This window comes from Acanthaster planci, linkage group LG04 (genome assembly GCF_054643075.1).
Source record: "Acanthaster planci isolate LZ-2023a linkage group LG04, COTS_SCS, whole genome shotgun sequence".
NCBI classification, from domain to species: Eukaryota; Metazoa; Echinodermata; class Asteroidea; order Valvatida; family Acanthasteridae; genus Acanthaster; species Acanthaster planci.
Genome location: NC_141780.1, coordinates 2,262,381 through 2,285,522, shown reverse-complemented (window position 1 = coordinate 2,285,522; position 23,142 = coordinate 2,262,381). Strand labels below are relative to the sequence as shown.

At 40.7% G+C, this 23,142-nt stretch overlaps 2 protein-coding genes across 3 annotated transcripts in view; one reads left to right on the top strand and one right to left on the bottom strand.

Annotated features, from left to right (window-relative positions):
- Positions 1-5,174, top strand: part of LOC110986402 (uncharacterized) — a 25,635-nt gene extending 20,461 nt beyond the window's left edge. Inside the window, exons 19-22 of the mRNA XM_022248249.2 lie at positions 306-415; positions 972-1,234; positions 1,655-1,721; positions 2,119-5,174. Of these exons, the coding sequence (XP_022103941.2) occupies positions 306-415; positions 972-1,234; positions 1,655-1,721; positions 2,119-2,620 (942 nt within the window). The 3' untranslated portion in view covers positions 2,621-5,174. The remainder of the gene's footprint in view (positions 1-305; positions 416-971; positions 1,235-1,654; positions 1,722-2,118) is intronic.
- Positions 4,874-23,142, bottom strand: LOC110986400 (uncharacterized). 2 transcript variants are annotated; one of them, XM_087135311.1, is made up of 12 exons: positions 22,586-23,142; positions 17,252-17,291; positions 16,089-16,220; positions 15,585-15,709; positions 14,069-14,180; positions 13,292-13,336; positions 12,083-12,115; positions 11,426-11,622; positions 10,356-10,412; positions 9,549-9,678; positions 8,600-8,818; positions 4,874-7,065 (listed from the first exon to the last, which is right to left on the bottom strand). In XM_087135311.1, the coding sequence occupies exons 1-12, from the start codon at positions 22,718-22,720 to the stop codon at positions 6,854-6,856; spliced, it is 1,437 nt and encodes a 478-aa protein (XP_086991437.1). In that variant the 5' UTR covers positions 22,721-23,142; the 3' UTR covers positions 4,874-6,853. The 2 variants fall into 2 exon arrangements, with proteins under 2 accessions (XP_086991437.1, XP_086991436.1); XM_087135310.1 differs by having other exon boundaries at positions 4,874-7,068; positions 22,586-23,119.

The following is a 23,142-nucleotide window of genomic DNA, read 5'->3' as shown; positions in this document are numbered from 1 at the left end:
CCTCCATGTTTAATGGTAGGGACTTAACGTGGTGGTGGATTTTTGAGAAATTTCAAAACAGCTAATCCACTTGATTGCAGTTATAATCCTCAATGAAAAGCTGAAAAATTTGGTTTGGTTTTTTTATTTAGTATTCTTTTAGTTGTCAAAGTGATACATGTGCAAATATCAAGCAGTTGTATTAAAGAAACCATGGATACTTCATTTGTTAGCCTGCTAATTAGCTCCAATGGCACTCATGTCTTATTTTCCCACTGTCCTTACACGTTTCTGTGGTAACTGACATCTATTTCTGCTCTTTCCAGGATATCTATGGTAACCAGGATAACGTTGTTCTCAGCATCATCAGCAAGATTGGCTGTGCTGTGTCGCTGGTGGCGTTGATCATCACCGTCATCACGTATCTCGCAGTCAAGTAAGCCCTAATCATTATTTGTCCGGTTTGAAGTCATGGTTTCACCCGATTCCAGCTTGTTTTTACATTGGTTCGTTGTACCTACTCCTCACCAAGGGTTTCTGCATGTTCAAATTTGAGCTCCTTTTCATATCAGACATGGTCACGTCATATTTGGTCAAACATTGAGGCAAATTTTACGATGATTGTTTTACTAGTAAAGTGTGAAAAACGGCACATGGCTACTGTTGACATATCCTACCCATCGTCACTGACACCACAGACTATAGTTCGTGAAAACGGCATCATTTTTTCGCAAACTAACACCCAGTGGTGCACATCGGACACTGATGTGGAATGGACTGAGTTTTGGTTTTGCATCCAAGCATGAAAAGGTGGATACGAATTCAGTCCATCTGTATAGTTGCTGCCTTCCTCAAAAATTAAAAAAATTCATGGACAAAGCACCAGAAGCGCTGCACTTAACCGGGTGTCTGTTTGTGAACTCGTGCACAACTCAATTTCAGCTCGTGCTGTCGGAGACGATGTACACTGGCTGTTTTCTGATCTTTCGTAGGAAGCTTCGCACGAAGCGGCCCCAGCAGATCTTGGTCAGTTTCTGCTTTGCCCTGGCTGGTCTTTACCTGGTCTTCCTGGTGGGCATCGAGGCCACCTCTCCCCAGGCTGGCTGCATCATCGTGGCCGTCTTGATTCACTACTTCACCCTGGCTTCCATCGCCTGGATGGCTGTGGAAGCCACCAATATGTACCTCCTCTTTGTCAAAATTCTCAATGCCAATGTGTCTCACTTCCTGATCAAGGCTTCCATCGCAGCCTGGGGTAAGATTCCTAATCTCTGCTCAACCCTTAACATCAGCTGTTCATGGATTGAAGTAATTTAGTCAAATTTGATATTTGTATTGCTAGTGTTGCAACCTGCCCCTCAATAACTTTTTGACCTTTGACCCAGCCCCACTGATTAAGTTAAATCAAGACTGGGATTCAATTTTGAAGTGTGAATATTGCTTCACAAAAGTGTGCATACCCAGCAAACCCCCGAAGGCTGCACTGTTCACAGTTTTTCAAGCAACTCAAATGTTGTCGATGAAGCTCCGTCATGAAAAAAAATAAGAGGTCTACCAGAAGACTGTGCAAAATAAGATGGGTTGTAAGATTCCTTATCAGACAAATTGTCATCCTTTCTCGCACTTTTGGCCTCGGAACTCAAGATAAACATATCTGTTGCTCTTCTTCTCTTAGGTCTTCCCCTCTTAGTTGTGATCATCATTCTTGCTGTAGACCACACCAACTACCTAAGTACCAACTAGTAAGTTCATAAACCTCAGAAATATGATAACGGGTCTCAAAATTGGTAGAAGTCTCCCGTACTGTACTGTTGTTTTGGGGGGGGTTGGTGCCAATGTAGTAACCTTTTGCCTTGAAAATATAACGGAAGACGGCCAGATAAGCCTCACCCAGTATCCAAAAATTAAAAATTAACAGTAAAATTTCAAAAGTCAGGCAGGCTTTTATGGAAGTCATGATTGGAGGTAATGCTTTCTTATTTCTGTTTCAATTTTTGTCATACAGTGTCATAGCTTTGTTCCACTCAATGTGACAGTAACATCTGTCACAGATCACAGCTTGGCTGTTGATGTTATGGGCATTTTGAATAATAGTTTGAGAATTTTGACCTGTTTATTATATTTGATGTTCATGTGTAGTTGTTTCCTGCGGCCGGGCAACGCATTCTACTTTGGCCAAATTCTTCTCATCGGCCTGGTGCTTCTCTTTAACTTCATCATCTTCACGTTGGTCATGCGGCAGCTGACCTGCGCCCGCAAGGGCATCAACAGCACCACGGACCGCAGCAAGCATCAGGAGACGATGCGCCGCCTGCAGAATGCAGTGGCCATCTCGGTGCTGCTAGGCCTGACCTGGGTCTTTGGCCTGCTGTCCCTGGTCCAGACGGCCAATTTTGCCTTCCAAGTCCTGTTCTGCATCTTCAACTCGCTACAGGGCCTGATGATCTTCCTGCTGTTCTGCGTGCGCCAGCAGGAGGTGCGGCAGGCGTGGGTAGACTTCGCCCGGGGCCGCTGCGGCAAGGACCGGGCGGCCGATTACAGCAAAGGGGCGGGTACCAGGAGCCAGGACCGGGCCAACACTGGTGAGCAAGGAACCCTGCCACTCACCCATCGCAGCACAGATAGTACTGCCACCAGCTAAAACGGGAAACAAACAAGCCAGGTGTTGGTGGGCTCGCATTAACCCTCCACTGGGATAGTTCAGAATGGTCTGCGTAATTCAGCTCTGTAATGCTGTATAAGCCAACAGAAATTCATTTGGGATTTTGGAATTGGTTGGAATATTTAATTCAACTAAAATATCCCCCAAATTTGTTCTAAATAAATTTGATCAAAACACGCCGTGGTTTGGGTTCTTTTTTGTTTTTTACAAGATCTCCATATTTATCAGCTATTCCTAAAAACTTGAGAAAATCCGTCAAATGGCCAGTCTTAATAAAACACAAGCCAGCAAAAGAAGTGACAAGGACGTTCATGTACACGTACGTTTAGTTCTACTTTGCATTGCATTTGGTGCTTGGGATGATGTTGCAAGTTTGAAATGTATTTGCTGCAATCAAAGAAGCTTATTTGGTGTTTTTAGTCTTAAGGAAATTTGAAACAGGTGAATAATTACGCTTAGAACCATTTTTAAATTGATCATAACTTGATGCCATTCAAAGGAAGTCATAGACCTAATCTTCGTGTCCAAATCTGAAAAGCTGATGTACAGTACGGTCTGCTTTCTCTGATATTTTCTGCTTAAATATTTCAGTCTGCACATTTCTTGCATATTTAAGAAGTAAGCCTGTTCAATCTTCAGTGTGTGATTTGTAGTGTTTTCACAATGCACATACTTTGTTGATCACTCAGGGCACAAATAGTTGAATTTTTGAAGTTACCCGTACCTCTTATCCACTAGAGTTTCAGTGAGTCGTCAACTTCGAGTGGCTAGACGAGGAAAGCCATATTTTACTTACTGTACACACTTTGTAACAACTCAATATTTCGTGGACATAACAGTGTACACTGCGTCTTTCAGAAGGAAATATTACGGGCATTTTTATGTCATACATTTCTCACTGTACACGATTAATAAATATTTTTATACTTGTTCTCTCTGTATTTTGCATTTTCATATTATCTTGTAGCTCTATTTTATATTTATCACGTAGAATTACTGGAATTTATACATTTTGAGAATATTTTTACATGGTTATGTGCCTCGTGTATTAGCTGTCGTGTTACTGTTATTTTCATTTTTTCTTGATCCTTTCAGGCTATTTGTGCTATGCTATTTTCCAAGAACTAGTGCAAGGCACTACACGTTTCACTGGTGTACTTGAGTGGTTGATGCATTTAGGGATTGGCACACATACATACCAGGGAAGTAATATTTGTTGGTTAATTACCCCCGTCCTCGTTTACCTGTCCCTGGTGCCCTGACAGGGTGATGGGAAGTATTCACAGAATTTTGTGAAGCACACCACAGCTAAAGAGGCGCAAAGCATTGTGGGTTATATTGTTGCCCATGTCAGTGCACATAATGTACAACGGCAAGTGTGCATGTGTCACACTGCACAGGAGTGTTGACTCAAGCTGTTCAAATCATACCTCTAATCCCAGGACAAGAACTTAAGTAATGCAACAGTAAACAAATAGCTGCCCTTTCTGGTACCTTGCAAGGCCAGTAGGGAACCAGTGAAAGTGTATGTACTTATATTGCACAGTTTACTGCTTACCAGGGAAATGACAGGCCTCATTCACCTCAAGTGAAACTTAATCATTTGCTTCAGGATCTCTTGATTTTCAATTCTTTTTTATGACTTGTATCTTAACTCAGGTGAAGTTTCAGGTGAAACTGAATTCCCTTTCATTTTATTTGCGAAGTGCAGTGTAGATAGATCATTTGTGCCTTGAGGTGAGGAGCCCTCCGAGTTCATATGGCATGATATTAGCTGCAGTGAAGATTGCTTTTATTGCGTTATGAAATGGAAATTCGTAGGGACTTTCCTGGTGGATGTTTGAAATATTTGATGTGAAATTCATCCGTAAAGCCTAATTAAGTGTATCCAGTACATAATTATTTAGCAGTGATCCACAGTGTAACAGAATTTTAGTGTGTTCATATGAATAAATTGTTCATTTAAATTCACCTTTGACTGCCAGTACAATTAGGAAATGACAGCTTCTCAATTCTTTATGAAGTGTAAAACGCGAATGTAACGAGTTATTTGTGAGGTGTTTGATATCTTTCATATTTTCCATCTCTAATGTGAGTTTTCTGTACTTCAAAAGGCTGTTTATCATAACACAAAACTCAAATCCACATGGAAAAGTTCCCGTTTTTTTGTTTTTTGTTCTTTTTTGGTCCAGATTGTGCACCGAGTTACTTAAACTGCAAAAACAGCGCATCTTGATTTGGGTAAAGCATTTTAATTGTTCATAAACAAGACTGCACCTGTACATCTCTCACATCTTTAAACAAGAAATACAAGAAATTTTACAGCACCCACATAAATGCAGAGCAACAATGAATGACTGTGAATTTGGCAAATAAAATCCAGCTCAACAAGACTTCAAAGTATGATAAAAATGCTCAGTGCACAATAAACTTGAAGCAGCACAAAAATAGATAGGATCAAAACTTCAACTCTCGTGTAAATATACAGATTATTTCTGGAGTAAGAACATGCCCATTTAATTCTAATAGTTATGTCTTGAAGAATCCGATAAAAATATGAGCAATAGTGGCAGACAAGAGACATAATGCTTAGGAAAGTAACACAACTTTCACGTTAAACTGATTTTTGGTAATTCCGCATATAGCAGTTTTCTTTTTGAACTACCCAAAAATCAAAAAAAGATAATTAAAGCAAAAGGTCGAAAATCATCTTAAGATGAAATTTTGGCCTTAATTGACCTTGTGACTGAAAACCTGTAATCTTCATTGTGAACCCGACTACACTCATGCAGACGGTAAGATATCAGAAATCTACAAGCCAGATAGAATGACAGTTTAAACAGGAGGAATCCTACCATGGTAATCTTCACTTAATCTTTAATACACTTTACCTGCACTCGCCAACTTTACAATGAATAAGCATCAAAAAGGAATTCACTTTTTTACAATTGCACCCTGACCAGCTACATGAGAGGAATATACTTCAGATTACAAATTTCTCTGAAAGGAGAATGAAATTAATAGTGGCACATAATCTCTAAAAAACAATTGTAAAAACCATTTTGCTGATTGATCATAACTTCTGCAAGTTAAAAAAACAATGAATGCTCAAAAGTCGGATTGAATGATGGGCATGGAATTGACATTGAAGCTTGACCAGCTTTGCTGCTTTCAGCAAGGGTGGACCCAATATTTACAAAAAAGGGCTTAGGGTGAAGTACTCGTTATATATTTCCAGCTATAGTTCCACTAAATTATTCAGGTAAAGGCATGCAATGATAAAACTGCACATTCTGTTTACTATATAATTTACAGTTTTGCACCTTTTGAAATGTTTTTACAACGACACTTATGATAGACTTATGCAATCAGGCTTTTAACCACTTCATGCCGCGGCATTTTTCAATGTTGATGATGCTGGGCCGGCATGACTATCATTTTTTTCCTTTTTCAAAATCCTTCAAAAATTCATTTCATTTAAGGGTCGTTTATAGCCGCACCAAGTAATCTGTAGGCACTACTCTAAGTTGACAGGTGACCTTTATTGACGCCCGAGTATTTCAGCCAGGCCAGCAGCCTTGTAAACAGAGCCCAGATTGTGAGGTGCTGTATAACTCTCTTTTGTTCACGAACCTGGCTCAGTGCACTGCTGACCTCTTTTCAATAGGGGCCAGATTAGCATGCAGCGGTGCTGTGTGGCTGATCGCTGCGGTGGTGGAGAGCTTTTGTCCCCGGTGGTAATCCACTCGCTTTCAATGCCCCAAACCCTGGTATACGGTTTCAAAATAACGCTGGATTATCACCACTTTTGAGAGTGAAAAATGTCGGTAATGCCCAGCAGCCTGGTCTTTTGTTCGGAGTACGGTCTTTTGTTACAGGGCCCTCTTTCCTTTGTCCGAGTTCAGAGACCCCGGCCACCAATATAAACCAACCGATCCCGGAGTCCCCGGCAGGAAGTGGCTAAAGACCTTGTTTCAACTGAAAATCAACAACATTTTCACTTTTTTTTTCCTTTAAAGAATGACACATCAAGACTTGAAGGAGGCTTGCTAGTCTTTGTTCCATCCAAGACTGATGAGGGACTTTAGTTACTTGCCAAGGTTATTTCCAACATGTTGTTTTCCAGTCTCAAATAAATCATGAACATAATCTTCGTAATATTTGCCACCACACTGTTTGTTCTGACCTACATGTAGATGTTATTAATTTCTCTCACACTGTGATTCCCGAAGGTGCCACAGAACCCAGGTCAGCATGGTTGAGATCAATCAAGTCCAATTTACTAAAGTCCACTTTGTGTATCCTAAGGTCGTTGTCACAGACACAGGAATCACCGCAGCCAAACTCCTCTCCTGCGCCGCCGTCCATCCGATAAGGGGAGCTGGCGTAAGGTGACGGGTAGACACCCTGCACGGCGCCTCTGTCTGCTGAAAGTTGAAAGGAAACAGTACCGATTGCATTTTAACTTCAGTGTCGACATTTAGAAAGCCTTGGCGGTAACCCCATCAAAAAGACGGCTCATAAAAACCGGCTTTGTAAGACCATCCTTCCATTTCTTTCTGTAACTTGGATATTTGGATTAACAAACTTGAGGCAGCTAGATAGTTTGGACTTATCCCAACGTATCCTTCAGCCAAAAGCATTTCCAGTGGCATGGCTATTAAATGAAGAAGAACATACACACTGTAAACGGGGAGAGAGAAATGAAGAATCTATTATCGTGCCCAATGCCGGTCCCCTAGGCCTGGTTCCCTATAGTAGTATTACCAGTGAATGTGTAAATACAAATTCACGTACATATGTTATTTTTACATATACCGGTACATTGGTATCCATGTACCATTGTAAATAATTACCCTAAACAGAATTTTTATGGTATCATAAATGCTGCGTCCTACTCTCACAATTTAACTTAGAGGCTGCACATTAACCCTAACACTCCTCAGTCCTCCAACAGGTGAAGGATTGAGGAGGGTTAGGGTTAATAGCATATATATATGCATTATGTACATGTACATTCAATGAGCAGAAAGTATGAGTTGGTATGAGTATTTTGGAACTAGGGCTAACCAACCTACCTTCAAATACTTGGCCTTTTGATGGTTCATCAAATATTCAAATATGGTAGCTTCAAATGTATATTGAAATAGAGTATTAGAGGTGAAACTAAAAAGACAAAAAAATCATCTCTTTGGTAACAAAATTGCATGTGAAGCACATATTTCAAAGTATTCCTTGCAGGCATCTGATGCATATGCCCAAACAATTACTTTATTTCAAGGTTGGTTTGTTTTGTGCTTCTTAGTTGCTTTTCGTGGCATTTGATATTTCTGGGATTTAGGAATAAATCACCAAGCAGGAGTACATATCAGCTGGACTACCGCCACTCCATCTGGAAACCAGGGGATGAACCCCCGCCTGAAATCAGGTACGGACATACATATATTATTTCTGCTTTTGTGAGTATTTAGTACAAGCGAATATTTAATTGATAGAAAGCTTGAATATTCAAATATTCAATTACGCAAGATTGACTCACAATAATGTGTGGTGAGACTCACAGCCTAAGTTTAAGTGTTGAAGCATTCAGTGGACATTTTGGTTACAAGTAAGAAATTGAATAACCCCACAATCTTTGCTATTTTGCTATTTTGTTTGTAATCAAACCAATGCGTAAGAAATTGTATGAATCCAAAATGGCTTAAATATAGTCAAGTCCTACAGTGCCTTGAATGCTGCATGTAGAAATCAAACATTTGACAGATATTGCTGATGAACATGTAGTTTTAAACAAAACTTGGGCGAGCTTAGAAATGTTAGTTCCGTGCAAACATTTGGGGAGCCATGAACACATATTGATTAGATTTGTGTTTGATTTCAATAATGCAATCCAAGATCGGAAGGGTTCAACATTACAATGGCAAAGTGTCACTTGCCAAAATTTTGCTGTACACTCACCCTCGCTGTGAAGCATGTTGTTGGTGGGATCGGACGTCTCATCCGAGTATGGTATGACTCCATCGGTGAAATTACCCCCACGGCTGAATGGCTCCCGTTTGCTTATTTTCACTTTCCATATCACCAGTAGAGCTACAAGCAGGACAGCCACAAAAACACCCACGCCTATCCCCGCCAGTGCCGCTATTGGAATGTTGAGTCCAGATTTTGGTTCCCCCACTGCAAAGTTCAAGGAATCAACGGTGACAAAAACAAACCTTGTTTTAAACAACTTCGACCTAGGCTTGAGACTCAGCACCGTGGGTAGTCCTGACTTGAAGTTTGGAAGATTCATCATATGTTGCGCTGATATCTCTGATTCTTTTACACAGAAGCGATTCACCACTCGCCTTCCTGTGGTGATGTGTTTACCGCCACTCGAGGTGTTACGATCCCCACCCATGGTACCCATGAAGCATTCCTGACGCCATCTCAGCTGGGGGTGGGTATACAACCTGGGGATAGTCTATTGCCCACACTGACCCTAATAACCATCTCTGCCGTGGTATCCATGATTTATTCCCGGTGACAAAGTGGTGGTAGCGGGAAGTAAACAATAATCTGTCTTGCCCAAGGACACAAAAAATACACCCACAGATTTCCGTGGACAGTGAAGCCGGGGCAATGAATAAAAATGTTCCTGAATTTCTAGATTTTTGTACGACTTACAGAGGGTTACCTAATCTGACCTGAAAATCAAACTGCAGGGAACCGGTGGAAGCCTACAGCCAAAGAGGTAAACACTGGGCACCAGCTACCTGCATAAGCATGCAGCGATAGTCTGGGACAAGCAGGTAGCAAGGCTATAGATTATAGCGCCCTCTCAAGTTCACAACTGGAGATCATAGCTTCAAGCTGTCTATCAGCCAAGTCAGAAAGTCTAAGCCTGCATTTACACACACATACACACCATTGGTTGAGTGTGATGTTGGAGGTGTGGTTGGACTGGTTGGTTCCACGGTGCTGCTGACGGTCGTCGGTTTCATTATGACGACATCTTCTGACTTCACTTGAAATGCATCTCCTGAGTTAATTTTGACCTGTAGGAACAGCAAGGGAAGGTCCCTGGGTGAAGCGTACATCGTATTCGATGCATCAAGCATTGGCTGGGTTTCCTTTGAATTGCGGTCCTTCAAACGCATGAATTCACTCAAGCACAAAATAACCCAGTAGTGGTTTTTAAGCCCAAGAGTGGTTTTTAAGAAGACAGAATGCAGGCTAATCAATAAAGATTATGTACAATCTAACTTCCTACAAACCATTAACCTCAAGGCTTAACCTCAAGGAAAAATGTTGCATATGACGATACAGGAGACTTTGAAACACTGGTGGCAGCACGCATATCAGTCCTTCTTCAAGGTATTGAGCATGCTCAGAACAATGTGAGCATGCTCAGAACTAGTCAAAAGGACCAGTATGTTTGTCGCCACCAAGTGTCTCAAAGTCTCCCATTGTAGAGGTAACAATGTAACATCTCCACTACATGTGCAGGAAAGCATCAGCTCATCTAAGCTGTGACATAGCACTTACACAGTAACATGTTTCTGCTATAGTAAGCACAGCATCTGTGCTAACTGCTCAGCATTGCTAAGAACGTGTGTTGCAACACATCAAAGTGCATGTATGCTGTGTAGGCACCACATGCAATGGCACATCCTCACGAGATCTCTACCATGCGGACCTAAGATGAAAACCTTGAAAGAAATGTATCACTCACCCTCGCTTGATACTTTCCAGGCGTCACGTTCCAAAACTCATGAAAAATAGGCCCAGACTGTGAGGAAATACACAAAAGGAGATGAGTGCTGCAACAGATCTGATAAAAGCCTTGACACTACATGAACACAACGGTGTCTAGCTTAATAGGCAGCATCCCGACCTGTTATCTTGAGCTGGGTCTGGGTCGTCACTCCATTGGAAATGGAAATAACGGGCAGAAAACAGACCAAGCCGTAGCTCTGGAGGCTTGTTCCGGACACGGCCTTATTTGCAATTTAGCCGTGCTCATTTCAGCCGGAGCTTCCGTGTCAGGTTCTTCTACCAGGAACTTCTTTTTTCACTGCACATCCTGAATCAGCCACAAACCGCACAGTGCACTAAAGCCATTAAGGCACACTCGTTGTGAACAAATTGGGCATTTCATGTAATGTACTAACGACAATGTCTAGTCGAGACAATTCATAAGTCGCAAGTACTGTAACGGGAAGAACAATGATAAAGGAATGCTTATGTTGATAATTGATGGAATAATTTGTGACTCAAATTCAGAGGTCTTGACTCATGTTGGTCTTGTGATGGTCTAAAGTCTTGTGATGGTCTAAAGTCTTGTGATGGTCTGAAGTCTTTTGATGGTCTGAAGTTTTGTGATGGTCTTAAGGGGTCTTGACTAGGAAATAGTGGTTGTAGTGTACAGCCTCATACACACATTTATCAAAATGCTGAAAAACCTTGGTTTGAATTACAATGGATATGAGTCAGTGAAAGTGTTACATTTCTATCAATCATCAGTCTTAAAAGCAGAAGCAATACAAGTGAAATGACAAATGCAGTGCTTCATCAATGTTCCATTCCAACTTGTGTTTGGATCTGTCAAGGCCTTATGATTGATTCAAATATTATTTAAGGTTAAGCAAAGAGTCAGCAATACAGAAACCTTGTTGTCCGGGAGCACAGATCAGATTGGAACGAGTTTCTAAAGTTTCTTAAAAAAAGACTTCACACATTTAAATGATGCTTAAAAGAAACTCAGCAGCCTGACTGAATTAAAAACATTGACAAATTACTCACCGAGCCATTCGAGTTGACGTGGTGTGAGAATATAGGAGTAAACGTACCCAAATGATTAGAGTACACGTACAAGTTGACACGATATGTCAACCAAAAGTTTCCAGGATAGACATAAAACTCCACTCTCACTTTCCACATGTGATCCTCATAAACTGCGTGTGCCTTCGGATGTGGAGGTATCCAATCATCGGATGATGCTAGTTAGAAATCATTGGAAATTCGTCATGTTTAAACTTGCTTTGACTTTCTGACTCCAAGGGTACTAGGAATGGAAATAAATATGTGCTTGGCTGGACTTAAACTAGAATTTAAGACCTTGTCAGGGGCATTGATGCAATAATGGCCTCACTGTGACTCACACATTAGTTGCATCGATGCTTTGGTTCAACAATTTCACTCCAATTGTTTTAAGCACCATCCATGTTTATGGTACATGCATATGCCTACTGTGCGTAGTTATATGGAGGCTGATGTAAGTGTGGTGCTAACTATGTGGGGTGACGCAGAACGCAATGAGCCAGCCGGTGCTTTATAAACCATTTAAAAAATAGCTGCATGGAGGGCTTTCAATCGATAGGAATGGCTAAACTATCTATGGTATTTATGAATAGAACTTGATGGGGGCTAGTTACTTTCAAAGAGCTAATAAACACTTACGAACACCCCCACGGCAACCATCCTTAACGCAGTCTGTGGGTCAAGATCGAAAATACCAAAATGATCAAAATATCAAAAATATCATAGGAACAATGATAAACTAGAGACCAAAGTACCAAATCCCTAAAAAGGACTATAAATGAAGGAAACCTCATAAATGGTGCACGTCAAGAAGACTTGCTAGACAAAGAGATTTTGTGGAGTCTAAGCAATGAATAAGGCTTGCTTGAACAACTTCATATCACATTTCTAGGTTCTGGTACCCTTTCTCCCTCATTTCAGATTACCAAATATCGAAAGGAAGGTGCTAATTTCCCAGGGTGTCTATCAAGCCCAAAATACTGCCGAGAAAAGTCATCTACTTAGTAAACTTAGCAGGAAACCACTCACACAAAAAAGTGAGTAGTGTATGACTTTTTAGCCAGTAACCAAGCATCTTTGGAACAGAAACTTTATGTGCTTAGTGGCTCTATGAAATTATTGAATACCGTACTTGACAAAATGGCCACTACTTTCTGGATCAGACGAACAAGACCACACTTACAGGCAAAGGGTGAAAGGCTTTCCTCCTCTCAACCTCTTTCCTTGTGTACAGATGTATCTGTTCTCGTACAAAATCAAACCTTTTTGTACATAAATCTGCATCCAAGGCTGGTGTCAGCCCACATCCAGACTGTCTTCCAAATTTGATCATTTGTGGATAGTTTTATTTGGGCCAAAAGGTTTGAATTTTGAAACTCGGGATCTGCTTGTACGGCAAAAGTAAAAAGATATACTCGGTATCTTATTTATTTGTACAGTGTGGATTTCTTTACGGCAACCTATATACTATTTTTTCAATACTATCCCCAGCACTACGAGGGAGCAATGCTACATGTAGTATTGATCACAGTGGGCTGTGATAAGCGTCAAAGATCAAATTCACCGTACGGTCTGCCTCCACAGAAGTTTCAGACTATGTGTATTGTGTACAGAACAGATGGGTGATCGGCGCACTTAAATGTTAGCAAACATGGGGGTTGAGGCACGATTGATGTTCTAATTTGCCTGTGAATACAGACAGCAAGAGCGTGTTTATGTGACCTCCGGCAGAAAGAGGTCAAACAGATATGGGTGTAAAGACTTGGTCAGGGGACTTGGAAGGGGAGGGGGGGATGCTCCCCAAACCATGATGAAGAGACAAAGGTAAGTGGAAAAAGGCATTCTCACCTCGGACAACAAGGCAACCTTCCACTTCAGGTCTCTCATAGCAGTCTGGAAGAGAAAAACCAGGCAAACAATTACATCTACACTTTGTAGAAAAACTGTCTGACTCTAGATTGACTTGAGTTTCAATCTAGAGGTGCCCTCAAGTAAGTGTATTGAGTGTGCATGTTTTTCAAATGTAAATGATGTAAATTTCTGGCGAGGTGACCCTGGCATTTGTACCCAGACAAAATGATCACAATTGTCCATTCATCTGAAGGTATAACTGTGACTGGAGGCATGCATGCATCGCTTCCTAAAAGTTAATGGATGAACGGCACGCATGGGTCAGCACAGGGCTACAATGGCGGCCTCTTCAGTGCACGCAGCACACCCATTAAGTAGTCAGCTTTGGACTGTTTATTTTAAGGGAATGTCTAGGTCCCATTCTCCTCTCTTCAATTTCTAGCTTTACATTTATGGATGTTACCTCCTGAGTCGTGACACTAATGAAGCACTGTGTTCTAAGAAAATGTGAGTGGAGTGGGATTGGACAAAAGGGGGCAGAAGTAATATTTAACCGTGCTGCTGGGCCAATCAATCAGCTGCCTTTCAATTTCTCCTAACACCATGAAAGAACACTTTGGAATGCAATTTCAAGTTACAAAAAAAAAGCCTTTTTCCATTTCTGTCTCTGTACATTTTGTTTCAAATATCTAACTCCAAAGATACTCGGTGTGCGATCCAATATCCGAATATATGGCAGAACTTGACAAACAAGAGGAAAGTGGATGGACTCACTTTGAGTGTGGTGTGACTTTTTGACTGACATTCCAGAGTCTAACGATGTCACTGTGATGTCATACTTCCCGTCCACATTGACATTATGGAGACAATCCATGGAAAAGCTCACCTACATGTACATTCACACAGGCCAAACACACACATCTTGTCAATTCAAATTCTTCAAATCTGCTCAAACGTGTCGATATTTGTGGGGTCCTCAGCGCTCATTTTCCTAACATGCAGTGCGCAGGGATGACATTCTCTGAAAGCCGTGCATTACTTTGAGCGTGACGGCAAAGAGTATGATAACGTCAGACTGTCAGCAGTAGAGTTAAATTCCTTTCATGTTGCTCAGTACTCAGTGCACATTGTACATGCATGCTGTGTAAATTTTGAATGGAAACACGCGTACAACGTATTCCTTCAATACAAGCTGCATTGGAAATCATTGTTTCCCTATTTGTTTTAATAAACCTAACCAAGGGGGCACCTCTACTGTGGTGGCACCACATTCAAACATGCATTCTTCAACTTGCCCATTGGCTTCACTTGTACACCTGGGCCATTCCTTGAGGTTGGGGCACAATTCTCCTTGAGGTTGGGGCACAATTTGTGATGGTGTCCTTGTTACATGGGTAACTTTTACCTGTAGAGTAGGTCATTTACTGTGTAAAAATGACACACCTCTGTACATTCAGCCTTGCAAGATGTGTAACAATGTCAATTTGGAATCCACATGCAGGGAAATAGCTGTTCATTTTTACGAAACCCATATAATAATGGACACCATCACAAACTGTGCTCCAACCTCATGGAATGACCCACCTGCCAACAAGTAAGGCATCTTTGCACTAATAACCTCTAATTCTCCACACCAACATTATTGCCTGCATGCAAACAATCCCATTCCATGGGCACATACATGTACACAGACCTTTTGTGTATCCGCAGGGCTTCCCTGCTGTTATTACTCATTACTACCGGTACATGTACCTAAAAACATGCAAACAAACAAACAAACACCCCAACAACCCAACAAACACCCCAACATCGCAACAAACAAACAAACAAACAAACAAACAAACAAACAAACAAACAAACAAACAAACAAACAAACAAACAAACACCCCAACAAACAAACAAACAAACACCCCAACAAACAAACAAACAAACAAACAAACACCCCAACAAACAAACAAACAAACAAACAAACAAACAAACAAACAAACAAACAAACAAACAAACAAACAAACAAACAAACAAACAAACAAACAAACACCCCAACAACCCAACAAACAAACAAACAAAAACCCAACAACCCAACAAACAAACAATCTCTTGTTTCTGCATGAAGCAGACAACCCAAAGAATTTGCATGGATCAAAGTTGTTGCAAGGCCTTAACAGAGGTCATGAGCCATCATCATAACTTTACCTCTTTTTTAACATTACGTGCACGGAACCTCGGCCCTGCATCTTCCAAACTCGGTGCCAAGGTTACATGTACATGTACGTCTTTCTAACTTGCTCACCTCAGATGGACGTTGCAGAGCCGTCGTCAATTCAGGGAAGGCGACTTTTTTGCAGTGCTGGGAACCAACTGGATAGCTGGTTTTCATAACGTGCACAAAGAAACCCCTCAGTCCAGTATAATTCTCTGAGAGGAAAGCACATCATTAACCACATATTCAACCCCATGTATAGAATAGTAAGTAAGTCCAGGAATTTAGTAGGTTTTTAGGGAAACTACATGTATTTACACATTATGCATTTGTATTTTGAACTTAGGAATGAGTTAAAAGAAGCTGCAATGCCCAAAACAGAAGTTTTCCTCTGATAAAGTTTATGGTACATTTCTGTCATCAAAATCTCCTGTACAATGCTCAGCTTGAAATGTCATTCAATTCTGAATTGATACAGCATGTTCTACAGTGTACTATATGTGCCATCTGTAAAATCCAAAGAATTCACACTGTCCATGCTTGAAATTCTAACGAAACAAAGGGTGCACTCTATACAACTGTATACACACATACCTGGGAGCTGCCATGTTATGTTGAGGCCTAGGGTTGTCTTGTTTCCAAAAGTGTAGGAGAAATCCCTAAACCTGAGGTTAGTCGGCGCTGACGGCGTTGTACTTGTTTCATGTATGTATCCACAATGCGAATCTAAGTAGACAAGTTCAAGGGATCTTTAATAATCTTCTCAGCAAGAGTTTCACCTAGGAAAGAAATATCTGGCAGTCCCTTCACAGCTAAGCTCAAAAAAACGGCACGTCCCCTCCCAGGAATATTTATTTGAAATTGACACCACATTTCCCTCTTGCATCCAATATTTTGGAAGGAAATTGTTGAGACTTGTTCATCAGTATAGGAGAAGGGGGGCTTGTTTTTGAACGAGCAAATAAAGTTGTTTTGCACTGCCTGTGGGAATGACCCACGGACGTGTATAATAAAATCTGGACTCGCAATGCCCTTAATCAGCTTATAGAGTCATTGAATCCACTCGCAGCCATTTTACCGAGCCGAATACAAAGCTTTCCTGGTAATGCCCGCCTTTGTTCTTCCTGACGTCAATAGTAGGGAGCCAACCCACGCCTTTGTATTCGGCTCAGTAAAATGGCCGCTGGTTGGCTTCTTTTTCATACAAAGGCGTTGCAAGTCCAGGTTTTTTTTATATACGTCCGTGGAATGACCAGGCAGTTACATTTATTTTCATGGGTACAGATTATTCTGCTCCTTATTGGACCATTACATTTTGCATATTTAATGATAGGAGTGGCTTAATCTCTGGAAATTTGGTTAAAGAGGCACTGATATACCAATGTTTGACAGATCTGTTGTAAACACGTTGACAGTGACCTACGCGTAGACTTTCAGTCAATGGACCCAAGTGCTATTCTAGGATTGGCTTTTTCATGCAGATGTTTATTTAGGGCTTTTTTGGTTGCTAATTACAATGCAGTAAGTACATAGATTAATTTTTTCAATCTTACGACGGATTTAGCAGAATCCCAGAAGTTTGGTTTCAAATTCCTTGTTCCTTCCCTGGACTATGTTTTGCTTTACTTTTGGGTGATCCGCATTAACTCAAGTGCACAAAAATTTATCTGCATACAGGATCTTGACCCTTTTGAAATTTAATTGCCTGGAAATTAATCCAAAATAAATACAGGAATTAATACAAATGTAATACGTACCTGGCGCAACACTTTGACACTGATTTGCCATGGGAAAGCTCTGAAAGAGATTAACGAAAATATTTTGTTACCTAATCTGGAGAAAGGAAACCACCCTTTCTATATGTAAAGTATTTCCTTTTCAATTGTTTCAATGCCTATAAATAAACATTTTTTCCCACAACAATCAACTTCAGGCTCAGATGAATTCACAGAACATGCCCTAAAACACTTCCAGTTTTCTTTCTGAAAACAAGCGCTGTTTTCAGCGTCCCTTTCTCTATCTTTGTACATGTATAATGTGACCAACAAACCCACGTTTGTGTATGGATATTTTTATGATGTTGTGATGAAAACACGCTTACACAGCAAACTTTTTTACCATACATTCTAAACACTGGCCATGCCTCAATAATTTCTGGCTTAAAAGCACTGTAGTACAGTGCAACAGGGCAGTGTGGGCTCTGCCGAGTTGGATCACAAGGTCCAATGCTTCGGGTCTGGCTTTGTGTTTTTAACGAGTTTCAAAGTGGAAGATACATGTACATGTACATTAAAAAAACATGGCTGTCAACACACACATTGGCAGGTGGCAATTGAAACCACCTCACTTGCCCAGGGTAACTGCTGGCGAAATGCCCCATTTGTTTAGTGTACACACGCACATTAACCATGAAGTTAGCTACATGTAAATAACTCATCAGTGGTGTGGCATTCTGGAGAGTTGAAAAATATGAGATTGGGGAAAAACATTGTTCAAATGACTCCAGTGGGTCAGCATTAAGAGCACTTGCTTGATACTGTAAAAAAAAAAGTCGCCTGCTACACGTATACACGTACAGTATCTTTCCCTTTTGGGAAATTGAAATTTTCTACAAAAATCATACCATCTGAAAATGGTTAATGCATAAGGGCCAATATGTACAGCAGTGAAAACAAGGGTTAATGTACCATTTCCAACTGGACCAATGAAGGTACGTGTCACGTCATGTACTTCTCTCTATAGCTCTTACTCTTACACATACTCAGTGCTGTCATATTGTGTATTTTGAAGTGTTACTGCCTACAAACCCTTTGGGGTTAACCACTGTATCCTGCTGTGCCTAGGCACATGTTGGCACACACTCATCCTGTAATTCCTTCTCAGAATTGGTTGACTATGCCGTCAATGCAACAAAACAGGGAATTCCCCTCCTATTCCCAGTAAACTGTGCCAGTGCTGATGACCTTTGATGAGAAAACAGTTGTCCATCTCCATTGTTCATATAGCCTTATAACTTCCTATCAGGTGGGTTGGATGACCTGTTTATCTATTGGCACTGTTCACTTACATGTACCAGTGGGTTTTTTTTACCATGTGCATACATGCACCTGTAACCTTTACATAACATGTATTCTATACATGTACTGTAGTATCACTCTGTGATCCCACTCATGTCAAGGTCAGGCAACATGCATAGAGAAGGCCTACATGTACATGTACACTACCAACCCACTGTACATGTATACTGTACAGTGTACATTGTGCATAAGTACCTGGGTCATTCTAACAATTTGGGGTCCAAAGGTCTGACAATTTTGTGTCCCTGTTACACCCGACCTGTGGAAATTGACACAGAAATATTGCAAGATTGATTTCAAACTATTTCTATTTGATTGGCAGGTACAGGTAATCTGCATCAATTTATTACTCTTGGAAATTAGAGAATGTATTCTGAACTTAGCTACAAAGTCATACATCTATGTTAGATGTCACATGAACACCAAAAAAATTAGACCCCTAAGCTACAGTCATGGACAATGTGCTACTATCAAATAATTAGAAAATCAACTCTTTGAACGTTCCTTGGCTTAAGGTGTCCATATATCAATTGTGGACAATTTTAAAGGGCAGGGGGTAACCAACTCCAACATACAAGCCGGGCATATTTTTAGTGATAATTTCTGCCTTTAAACTTATTAAAGAACCAATTGAGAGCAAAGGGATTTTCCTGACAACTTATAGGGAGATATGAGTTTAAGAGAGATAAATAAGAAATAAAAATTGGAAAATGTACTGACATCCTCTCCTCTTCCCAAAAGTTTACAAATCGCCATGGTTCCGTACATGTAGATACTGGTAAATGTGCAGCAGCAAACAAACTAAAATATACATGTACCAATAAATAACATGTAATTTTAAATTTATCAAACATTAGAAATGTCTCACTTACAATGAACAATCAGTCAGTAAAGGCAAGTTCAGTTATGAATGCATTTTTTGTTGTAATTAAGGGGTACAACCTTCGTGGATTGAAAGGGAAAATATGTCCCAAATGTCTCATGGATACAGTTTCAATGTCACAACTGTCCTGGAAACTGTGCCTCATTTGAGAAAAAAACTGAGACTGTGAAAAATACATGTAATTAACATGCCCATGTGTCCTGGAGTCTTGGTTAAAGCCTTCAGAAGCCACAGTACATGTACATACAAGTACGTACATGATTGAGGACTTAAGTCTTCACTTAAATGTCTTTAATCCCTGATACCACAACTCTGGTGTAACATATAAAATTGACCGTTCAATCAGACAAATGTTTTGAAAATGGCCTACGGCAGTACTCAACAAAATTTTTTTGACAGAATTCAATCAGAAAGAAACAATACTGGCTGTAAAACTTCATGTGCATGTACACGTACACGTTAGTAGTTGATGTCTCAAATATTTTCAAATGACGGTAATTACAGTTTGTGTGATATTCGCATGCATGTGAGTAGCAGCCTGGGGGAGGGAAGGGAGTTTGGAGAGGGCGTACCCCCTCATATTAATATCATGTCCCCCCCTGAAATTTCAACAATACAGAAAATGAAAGTATTTATCAAGAAAATACTGGGATTAATTACACCCCCCACTTGATCATATCCAGCTCCCCAATTCCCCCCCAATGAAAACCCTGGCTACACTCTGCATGTGTACATTTTGTACGTGTGTACATTATCAGCGGTGCACCCTGCGTGGACCAGTACAATTAAGTGAAACAGAAACAATGGTACATCTTTGTTGTGATTGGGACTTAATGACTGCTCTGATTTAGTTTCAATGTTTGTATTTTGTAGAGCAAACAAGGCACTAGGACAAGTTGTGTGACTGATGACAGATAAAAATGAACAAGGAAGTGAACATTGCCAATCTATAGAAAATGTGCAGTCATTAAAAACCAAATGGCAAAGAAGCTGGACTGAGCATTATGTTGTTTCAACAGTCCTGGCTCTTTCTCCAGTCCAAAGACAATGGGAGGATATTGAAGAGCTGGAAACATCAACATTTATTTTTGAACTGGACTTCCTAAAATGTTTCAGCAGCGCTTTCCAAGACTGGGGGCGTGTCTGGCATGGACACATGTACACAAACACAGGAATGAAACATGTGTAAAGCTTCCTCGTTAGAGCAATGGAGCGCGATAATATCGTAAGAGCTTGTATTTAAATGATATTTTGGTACATGTAGCTGTGGACAAAGTGGTGGCAGAAGTGGAGAAAAGATAGAAATGCAATGGCTCTGTTCGGCTTACAATGAGACATTTTTACTACGGTGAACTCACACATGTATTTCCTTTCTTTGATTCAAGTAACAACGCTGCACCACAGAACATATCAGGTGGGGCTGACACAACTTATGGCGAGTACATGTATGTTCATCAACATGTATGCCTAGAAATGCATTATAAGATGGAAGATCTGACATAAAGTTTGAGTGATATGGGGAAAATTGCATGGGAACATTTATACAATTTTCAAGAGGGGTGGTACAAGTCTTTTCTACATGTAAGGGAGATGTCGCATAAGCAAACATAACCGATACAGGGTGTGTGGTCAGTGAAGTAAACTTACTTGTATCCAATGGGGTCGTGATTTCGGGGGGCAATGATGGAGGAATTCTGGCCTGTTCTCAGTCATGTTTGTTGGTATGAGGGCAGTATAGGGAAGACCAAGAGTACTGGTTTTTACGTGGGGGACGCCTGTACTGTCAATGGATGAGGCTAATTTCTCTCTTTATACTATGCCTAATGTACCAATGGATTGCAATGATGGATCCAACCAATTTTTGGCGGGGTTCAGTTTCCACATGATGTGAACAAGAGAGGTGAGCATGTCATCAGACCACCTCAACCCAGGTGTGGCCCAGGGGCAGTCCCGTTTCAACTATGGTGCCATTTGTTAGTATCGCAGCCCGTCAATACAGGGATGAATTTCAAATAGCACACCATAAACAGCACATTTGAATGGCTTGCCTCTTAATAATGGCATTCATTCAAGGCATGAACACATACCAAGAACAGATTTTTTAATCCTAACCCCCTAGGGCATAAACTCATATTGAAATCAGAGGATTTGGGACTGTTAGGGATCTGTATAAACTTGATGGGAAAAATGAAATACCGTTATCAATATTTAAAAACTATTCCGTCTTCTATAATCATGTTGGCCTACCCAGTACATGTACAACCCATTTTAACATTTTTGTGAATGAAGTGTTTAAAAAAGTGCATGATAAAGCATGGCATGGTGAGCCTTCATGTAAATCAGTCATTTGAATGCATTACAATGCCATAAAATGTCAAATTTAGCAGGGAAAAGACAAAATGTTCTTTTGTGGACAACACTTGAGATACCCCTGTGCACACACTTATGAGACTTGTCCAAAAAACCCAAAGTGTTTTCCAAGTAATGCTTCGGAATTTTCCTTGCTAAATTTCACTTTTTGGGACATTATAACTTTCAGATGGCTGTTATGACATTTTAAGGGAAACTCAGTGGTGTCTGATGAAACGCTTTCCCACAGAATCCCAGCGAAGATATTGTGATATGACTTGGAAAACACATAACCATCATAATGTGCAATTTTTCACACCGGTCTACATACGGTACATGTACATTAGCCCAGGTTGGACAACGTTTACATTACATTGCGACTAACGTCCAGGGTATGAAAGTCCTCCTACTATGCGAAATTTTTTTTAAAAGTTTTTCTCACATTTTTACTTGAAGAAGACAGAAATCTCGTTCCCAAGTGCCTTGTATCCTGAATTCCATAAATGCTTCCATAAATTACTTAAATTTAACCCTAACCATGCTGAACCCAACAAGGTTATGCAAGATTTCATTAATACGCCCGTGAACAACATATTTTGTAGGAAATTCTGCGAAATTCCACACTTTCCGTCACAATTTGTTAACGACCTACGTTCGTGCGGTATGCATTTTGAGAGTACAGCTTAAGCCCAGCACAAAATATGGCACATGCACCTGACAAGGATCTGCAAGGACAGACTAAACACTAATGAACTACATCATGCAAGCCTACGTGTACTCACCGGGGAGCATGGTTGATCACAATCGCTTAATACAGTTGGCGAAAACAGTAACATTTCTAACAATGTTAAGGTCACTAAGTATGCAGAACTTGTAGAAGGGCTAAATGTTGGCCTTTTCTCCACTGTAGCCATCATGGAGCAATTAGAGTTACACAAAGCTAGCTGTGCAACCAGATCAACATCAACATTGACGAGCAAGGCCTACAATGAAATCCCGGAGTGGAGTCGCGACGAACCCTCTCAACCTGATGCGACTTCCAGTGCGTATGTGGCGTACTATGTACTTAGAACTTGTCAGTTGGAATGGAATTACCATGACAGGGAATTTCCTGCATTCTGGGAGTAGGCCTTACATCAGATCATGCAGCACGGCAGAAATGACGGGCACCACTTCCTTGGCACATTTAAGCCCGTACGTACATGCTTATTGACCAAAATTGGTCAAGTCATGTTCGGAACCGTGCATCATTCTCTTTAGAAGCAACCACAATCCAGCAGCCGTGTGTCCGTACGTACGTACGTACGTACGGACGTGGGGCCGGGGGCGGCCAGCCAGT